Below are 8,848 nucleotides of genomic sequence, written 5' to 3' on the forward strand. Positions count from 1 at the left end.
AAAAAATTAAGAAATACAGGTCAAGGGGGCTGGCCCAGTGGCGTAGTGGTTAAGTTTGCGCACACCACTTCGGCAGCCTTGAGTTCACCAGTTCGGATCCTGGGTGTGGACCACTTATCAAGCCATGCTGTGGCAGGTGTCCCACATATAAAGTGGAGGAAGATGGGCACAGATTTTAGCTCAGGTCTTCCTCAGCAAAAACAGGAGGATTGGCAATAGATGTTAGCTCAGGGCCACTCTTCCTCAAAAAACAAACAAACAAAAAATACAGGTCAAAGTCATGAGAAAGTAGGCATAGTTCAATATCACGGTGAAGAGTCTCGCAACAATGGCATGGGCTTCCTGCTGTAATGACCTTCTCATCACTATGGTAGTCCAGGAGAGGCTGGATATGGTAGAAAGAACGTACATGGCAAAAGTGATTAGATTAGGTTAATCTGCAACCCTGACACTCTGGGACGAAGGTTGCAAACCCCAATACCTCCACAGAGTATTAGGCAGCCAAGTGTAGGGGGTGCTGGAGAGGGTGTGCTCCTGTCGAAAAGCATTCAAAATTTTAAAAGTAACCATACCCAGACATAACGGTAGGCAGGATCATTCAGAGAAGTTTGCAACTTCTGTTTTATGAATTATTCCAAGTAAATAACTGCCTACTCAACTTCTGAACAAAGTGAGACTCAACAGTTGAGGGGAAGGGGGTGCATTTTATGAAAATGTTTTAAGCACAGTTTAATTCCAGTTAATTCTGGAAATTCCCTGCCAGAGAAATCCTAGCTGGAGTATGTACGTATGCATGTATGTATGCATGGATGTATGTATTTCACTATTATAACCTTTCCATCTTTTCTCATTCTCTCCTGGGGTTGCCCTAGCAGTCAACATCATAGCTAGTTTTCCTGTTGGTACTTCACTATCTAAAGGTGACATCACTTTCCTAATACACACCACATGCACATTAGGAGACTGCTATAATCTCTAAAGGCATTCTGATGCCAGTCATCAGGCCCCACTGTCAGAGAAACACTGGTGCAGAAACTTCAAGTGGAAGAAGTGTCATCCATCAGTTTCATGCATCTCATGTCAGTTTCTGTATCAATGGAAGAAGAATTGTTCATCTCTTTTGTTACCTTTGATGAGTCTCTCCAACAAGTATATTAGAGGTCTGTCCCTCTCCTGAATTCTTGAACCATCCACCATTCTGAATCCATTATAGTTGCTAATTAACTTCTGAGAAGGTATGAACCCGTCGTTTGGCCAAAGAAGCTGGGCAACGTCTATGGGTTCCAGGAGGCTAGAAGGATGAAGAAATTCTTGCTCCTGACATGATTATTTCTCTCCATTACCATCTCTCAGTGGGCCTAGGGAAGTGTGCCCTCAGTGTGGTATCTTGTGATCTCACGGTGCTCAGTATTGCTATTCGATGTGTTTAATAAGCAGATGAAAGCATTGTTAGAGATGCATGGTCATAACAAAAAAGACGTTAAGTTGGTAAAGCAGTGTTTTTGCTCAGAATTCTTATTTCTATTTACAGAGAAAGGAAAACAAAAACCACAAAGTAGGCTGAAAACATTTACACTATTTCTTGTCTATATATGATACAGCTAGGTCACAAAAGAGGGGATAGAAATGGCCAATAAGCATAAAAAACAGTACTCAACTTCAACAACCACCAGGACAATATAAACTAAACCCATAATGTGGTACCACTTCATACCCGTCCATCAGAGTGGCTAAAATGGAAAAGATTGACAATAGCAAGTATTGGTGAGGACGTGGAGCATCTGGAACTGTCATGCACTGCTGATGGCAGTGTAAATTAGCACAACCACTCTGAAAAGCTGTTTGGCAGAATCTACTAATACTGAACACACACATACCCTATGACTCAGAAACTTTATTCTCAGGTGTGTTTCCAGCAGAATGTGTCCATACATTCACGAAAAGGCATAGACAAGAATGTTCAGCAGTACTCTTCCTAACAGCCCCAAACTGGAAACAATTTGAATGCCCACCACCAAGAAAATGGAAAAAATGTGGAATATTCATAAACCAGAATATTGTGTGATTCTACTTATGTAAAATATTAAAATAGGCAAAATTATGCTATGTTAGAAGTTACCTCTGATGGGTAGTGACTGGAAAGGGGACACAGCGGGGGCTTCTGGGGCACTGGTAATGTCTTGTTTGATGTGGTTGGTGGTTACATGGGTATGAACTTTGTGAAAATTCATTAGGCTGTCCTCTTGATTTTTGAATTTTTATGTATATACATTATACTTCAACAAAGGTTACAAAATTAATACAGAGCAGTGTCTCAGCATCTCAGTTGTGGTTCTGTCTTCTTTGATGTTTTTTTCTTATTGTTTTATTGAGTATGGGTGTATGTGTTTGTGTTTCACAGATGTTTGGCAGGGTCACGGGGAGGTGGGTAATGTCATGGGGATAAACTTAATTTTCTCCCTGTCCCACACCAAGTGGGCCCTGCCAGGGTCAACAAATAGCACAATCAGAGTCAGATGCCTACAGATGGCAGTGGTCTTAGAAATCGCTTTACATGGTTCAAGAGAGGAAACTGAGGCCTGGATAAGTAAAGTTAATTAAGCACGTGCAGCTGGTGTGTCGAACAGTAGAGACCAAATCTGGGTTTCATGATCCCAATTTACATCAGTCTTCTACACAGGCGGATGTAGTTGTCAATTACCTCTTTCACATCCATCTTTAACTTGCCTTATTCTTACGTGTTAAGTGATCATTTGCCCCCTGTGCAGAAGTAAATCTCCTCCTTAGGAGAAATAACCCAGCATCGATTAAGATGAGACAATTGATCCGATTTCCTCTCACAGAGAGTGAATCCTGAGAGAGCTAGACATAAGGCAGCTAAGTTTTGCTGGAACCAGAACAGTACAGAGCCATTATTCCCTGCCAGGAACTGCTGTAGCACTTTCCATGTAAGAAGTCACTTAATCCCCACGGCCCTGTAGCCCCTCTTATTATTCCCATTTTACAGATGAAGACGTTAAGACACACAGAAGTTAATAACTTGCCCAAGATCCTATTAGTAAGCACTGGTGTGAGAATGACAATGGGCTGGTCCTAAACACTGTGTTATGTGGAACGGGATAGTTTAAGCCACTATGGTGGGTGCAGTGCCTAACTCCTTAAGATGTTAGGATACCGGAATACACAGGAGAGAGGGAAATACAGGAGAATGCCCCCAGAAAGAGCAGGAGACTCATCACAACCAAACCAACTCAACAAACAGACAAGATATGTTCACATGTGTGGAACCACGCTATAATATATAGGTCATTAGTGAGCCACATGGATCATTGAAATGAATCGAGCTTAGTTGAGGCTTGTTAATTCTTTGCTTCACTCTGTACTTCAAAGATTATACCAAAGAATTCCATAACTCTGGTTGTGATGAAAGATTTTAGCTAAATTTCAAGCCACAATATGGAAAAAAAACAAAGTTAAATAACAAAATTTCAACTAGCAAAGAACATGGGAGTCCTCATTTACCGGCACCTAAGCCACTCCCTCTTGCTTTGTGCCATGATGTACCACATACACTACTAACTACATGCTCAGCTGGGCCTGCTCACATTTTCCTTCTTCAGACCATTCCAGAGCTTGACCGTCGTGTCTCGACACACACAATCTCTTCTGTCAGTTCAAGACACTTTTCAATTGCAACACAGAATGAAGTCAACCCCAAATGTCGTTTACTGCCTCATATATTTGATTGATTTCTGAGAGAAGTATCATTTACACCAATATTCTTGGCCTGGAGCTCAACAGATGAGGATCACACGGAGAGGAAATAACACTCGTCCCAAATGCTTTTAAGTGTTCTGCCTCCCCGGATGCCACACTCAATCCTGGCAGCCCTTGAACACACCACATCGCACTCTAAAAGAATGTCTTATGTGAGCATGACAACATGAACAGATTGGTTAAAAGAAAACAAAGGGCCTCCCTTCTACAGTTAAGGTTGGGCTTAACAGAGCTGCTGAACACAATTTTGCATTGCAATACAGTTTTTCCGTCTCAAAGCAATGTAGAGGCATGCGGCTTGTTATATAATGCCTGGTCTCTCAAGACATTACAAAGCGAATGGCATCCATCAAATTAATTTCCTTGGGGATCATCTCAAACATGGAGAATGAAGAAGCCCAGACCATTAAACATCAAAAGCATGTTCTAAATGGTAATTAAAGTTCTATTATATTTTATTTTTCTGGGAGCAGATTAGATTAATTCAATTGAGAATATTATCAGTATCAAAGCTGACACTGTGAATGTGTCGAGTTGGCTGGAAGAGCGCTTAATATTGCAGACATCTGTTCATTCAAGTTACACAAAACACACGAAAGAGGGAGTCGACTCCACGTGCGGGGTACTTACCAAGCCGGCACACGTAGACACAGCGACGGAGGAGGAGCTGTCATTTCTGATAAATCCCTGATAGAAACATCGCTGCACCTCGGGTTCCCGAGTCTCTGAAGCACCATCTTTTCCAAGTACCTGGACAATAAAGTGACTGCTCAACATCGCCGAGGGCTTAAGTTCTAAATGTAGTTCCTGTCCAAATGCTGAAAATCGGTAATGCAGGGAGCTGCTGGCACTCAGCGCAGACCGCTTTTTCCTGCCGTTGTGCAAAATGTCGTGTGAAATATACGACCCGTCCGAGTCCACTTCTACGGGCGTGACAAAGACGTAATCTGCAATGGGAAACGGTTAGCTGTCAGCACCCAGAGCCCACGATGCCCGAGGGTCACTTTCCAACGGGCTGGCAAAGAGCAATACACAGCCCAGATATCTTTGTTCCTACAGCCATGCACTAGGTGAAATAGAATTCAGAGCAGCTCATGAAGAGAACTCTGTGGTCTTTACAGTTAGCTCTGCCACCGTAACTCCTACAAAAACAAAAAGTCAAGAGCAATCCTGATGAATGTCAAGAATGTTTGTGGAAAACACCACCACTCTCACGATCTGGAGTGAGACAGATGGACTTTTTATATATTAGCCATAGAGCCATCCATACAGAGAAGTGATTTTTTTGGAGACAAAATTAACAAATATAAAACCACAAAAGAAATCAAATTATTTTTCGAGGAGATTTATATCTTTGTGTTTAAACTGCATCGGGAGCATTTTTCTTTTTTTTTCTTTTTGCTGAGTTTAAATTTCAAATGACAACTCACAGTGCTGAGTAACTTGAGATGGTACCTCAGATAATTAACAAGTAACCAGAGTTTCATATTTCTGATATTAATTATATGTGATGATAAAACTCCAGCACTTGCGTCGTTCCTAACGTTTGATTATGAGCTTTCACAGGGACAATTCCATTTAATCGTAAGCATAAAATATAGTGGATGCATAAAAATGCCTCTAAATCATCAGAACTTTCCTATATAGTCTGATGTTTAAAATTGCTCAGACATGTTGGTGGGGGAGTGTCAGCTCAGGGGACACCTGGAAAGGCATGTTTGAAAATACCTTCACCATTGCTCCCTCGAGCAGCACTAATTGCTGCCTGTTCTAGAGAGGAGGAGCGAAAAAACAATTTGCTGCTTGAAAAAAATGAAGCCAGCACACTGGTTTCTATCACCAAACATTGAAACTGAAAAATATCATCCCACAAAATGATGTGGAATATGCCCTCTGCGCATTAAAAAGCACTCTGCATTTCCACTTTCTAGGTACAGAATGGGAAACTAATTTGGAAAGTGTTTAGAAAGATTCCGAATAACTAAGAGGCATGTTTGAGTCACTTCCGTCCCTGGTTGCTGGAGGAGGAAAAGAAAGAGGAATTTCCCTTTTCCCAAAATAGTCAACAACCAAAAAAAAAAAAAAAAGGCTAAGGAAAGAACAGAAGCCTTGTAGCTACCAAGGACCAATGAGTGATCTAATCAAGCCTATGTTTGCAAAAAGAAAATCCCAATATGACAATAATTTTCAATTGTTTTCTTCTGCGTATGAACCATCTGTGACTCTTGTTTGAGCAACTCTTGTTCTTACACTCTTCTTTCTGTCCTGTCTCTTCCATTTTCTCCTTGACTCCTTTAACTAAATCTAATTGACATGCACATTAAAAAGTAATTGAGAAAAAAAAGATTTTCTCTTCTCTTAACCTTAAACAACTGAGCAGTATATACACTATTTCTCTTCTTTTAAAAATCTCTATTTGTTACTTTATAGGCATGTGGCTCTTGAAACCGCTTCCCTCCACCAAAATAGACCTAACCTGACCCATGCTCCAGTCTCTACAATAAGTGTTTCTTACCTCCTTGTCTCAAAGCATCTGAAATTCTGTCTGCTCTTAGTTGGGAGGTCACGCAGGAGCCTCATCCAGCCAGCCTTCCATGGAATCGGCCCACGAAGCCCCCCACACACCCCCCCCCCCCCCGCCCCCGACGGAGACACCTGCTACTAGTTTGTTTCCAAGGGGAGAATGAGCCAGCTGATGGTAACATTCAGTCCTTGATGCGAAGACGGGCAGTCAGAGCCCCCTGTAGAGAGTGATCTGGTCAGCTCAGGGGCTGACTAAAGATGAGGTCCTTACGGGTGGTGGCTGGAACAGAGAGGACCTCCAGCAATTGGGCCCTGATGGGACAATGAGGGGTTGTTTCAGAAACTGCAGCCAGCCTCTCTGGTTGAGCAAAAGGTTAATTTCTCAAGAGCTAATTCCTAGCTTTCTCCTGTCCCCTCACTCACCCACTCCGTGGCACAGTCCTTCTCCATGACTCTGCCATCTCCTGCTCCCCACTGTGACCCCTTGACCCCTGACAGAAGGAGGAGATAACGCTGCAAGGCTAAACATTATAGAATCCAGGTTGGACATCAAGGTCTTGCTAGACACCTTGGATCAGGGATCAGCTGTTCTCCTGTAGCTGTTGGGAACAATGGAAACAAGGATTTTCCTTCTGGGCGCCACCGAGAAGTTAATAAATGACAGAAGTGAAGGGTGTTCTGGAGGTTTAGTGGCTGAGGAACCTTAGACCAGAGGAAGGCCTCAGAGACCTCAAGCTACCTACTTTCCTCTCTTTAAAAGCAGTCTTTGGGAATGCATGACACAAGGGCAGAGAAAAGAGGAGGAGAGAGGCAAGGAAGAAAAAGGACAGAAGTGGAGAAGAGAGCGAGGAGGAAAGACTCGAGGAAAAGGGGCTCAAATTCTTTCCTTGCCCACCAAAAATTAGCTTTCCCAGAAGGGAAGGAAATGAGCAAGGGGCCTTTTGATATCAACCACCTAGTCAATGTCCAACCTCCTTTCTAATTTCTCACCGAAGTTAGGATTTTTTAACAAGCCACTTGTGAACGAGAGAAAGTATTGTTTTCTCATTTCAGTGACTTGCAGCTTGAAGCGCTGATTCTTTTGAGAAGTTCAGAGTCTTTGCCACATCCCCCACCCCCTCTCCAAACAGGAACCATTTCCACGAGGCACACACACCTGCCAGGTTGGAGGCTGCGCTTTTCTAGCTTTTCTCTCTTTTAGGGGAAGGAAGGGACAAAGTGCCTGAAAAGGCCCTTCTGGGGGCGGGGGCAAATACGAACCATCGTTTAATCCGCTGCCGCCGCTGCTGCTGTCACTGGCTAAGGCTGCGGCGACCGACGCACAGCAGAGGCAGCACAGCTGGAGCGCCTGCAAGAGAAAAAGTGACATCGCGCGTGAGGGGCGCGGCGGGCCTGGCGCCTGGCGCCCCCTGCCACCCGCTCTCGCCGCGCCCCTCGGGGGGCACCTGCCTTGGCCACGCGCCCCAGTCCCGCCGGAGCCCACGGCGGGCCGGAGCCGGCTGCGGGGAGGGCGCACGCGAGCAGGAGGGCGCACTCCATGGTCAGGTGCGGGCGCGGCGGCTGCGGGCGGCCGGGCGGAGCGCACGGGCGGCGCGCATTCTCCCCGCCGCCCCGGAGCGCGGCGCTCCAGGTGCGGCGCCAGGTGGGAGCCGCGGCCGCTCACATCGGGCCGGGCGCGCCGGGGCCTCCCCTCCTCCGGCCGCCTGCGCGCCCTCCCTTCTGCCGACGCCGGCCTGCGGAGCTGCCGCCTGCGGTTCCCCGGGGGGACGGGGCTCCCGGGCCGGGGCTGGCGCGCGCCTCCGAGCGCAAATGGCCGGGGGACTCTGTCCGTGCCTGCCCGCGCGCTTGCCCGCCAGTCTGTGCGTCTGTCTGTGTCTGTGTGAGCGTCTGAGGCTCCCGGGGAAAGCAGCGCCAGCTGGCTCCCCCAGCGCGCTGGAGCCGAGCGCCCGCCTCTCCACCGCACGGTGATTGGCGACCAGCGGCTCCTGGGCCCGTCCGAGCCCCCGGGCTGGTGCAAGGGCGTGGGATTCCCGGCTCCCGCTCCGAGGGAGGGGGTGAAGGGGGAGGGGAGGCTGGGGGAGAGTAGTGGGGAGGGAGGGACCGACTGCAGAGAGAGGGAGGAGAGCGCCCTGGGTCAGGCTTGGAAAACTTAATTGAAGCGCACGGAGGGATGAGTTGGGAAGGAGCGAGGCTCAGGTAAGAGGCGCGTCTTCTTTTGCTGCCTGTGCAGACTTCTCTTTACGAGGTTTCTGGCGAGACAGCCAAGGTATTTAGCGTCCTCGACACCTCCAAAGTGCCAGGTGCCATCTCCTGCTTTATCTCTTTTACCTCAAGTCCTGTCCTCGCAATGTGGGAATTATTAACCCCTTGATAAAGATGAGGAAACTAGGCTCAGCTGGGCTCAAGACAGTGCGGCTACCCAAAGAGTAATCCCGGGAACTCGCAGGTCTCAGGCAGCCTGGAGAACTGGCCCCCTAAGCCTTGTCACTGCCTGCAGCTGTGCCGGCTAGCGGTGGCCTCGCCTCTTCTCCGGGATCTTTCTCTCTTC

General features: G+C 46.6%; 1 protein-coding gene across 2 annotated transcripts in view; it reads right to left on the reverse strand.

The window, feature by feature from the left end:
- Nucleotides 1-7,907, reverse strand: part of ADAMTS18 (ADAM metallopeptidase with thrombospondin type 1 motif 18) — a 125,151-nt gene extending 117,244 nt beyond the window's left edge. The window contains exons 1-3 of one of the 2 annotated variants that reach the window (XM_070613921.1): nucleotides 7,750-7,907; nucleotides 7,561-7,648; nucleotides 4,408-4,724 (exon numbers count right to left, since the gene is read on the reverse strand). In XM_070613921.1, coding sequence (XP_070470022.1) covers nucleotides 4,408-4,724; nucleotides 7,561-7,648; nucleotides 7,750-7,839 — 495 coding nt within the window. In that variant the 5' untranslated portion in view covers nucleotides 7,840-7,907. Of the gene's footprint in view, nucleotides 1-4,407; nucleotides 4,725-7,560; nucleotides 7,649-7,749 lie in introns of those variants that run through there. The other variant, XM_070613919.1, reaches the window with a different exon arrangement.
- Between the last annotated feature and the right edge of the window lie 941 nt (nucleotides 7,908-8,848).

This window comes from Equus przewalskii, chromosome 3 (assembly GCF_037783145.1).
Source record: "Equus przewalskii isolate Varuska chromosome 3, EquPr2, whole genome shotgun sequence".
Classification (NCBI taxonomy): domain Eukaryota; kingdom Metazoa; phylum Chordata; class Mammalia; order Perissodactyla; family Equidae; genus Equus; species Equus przewalskii.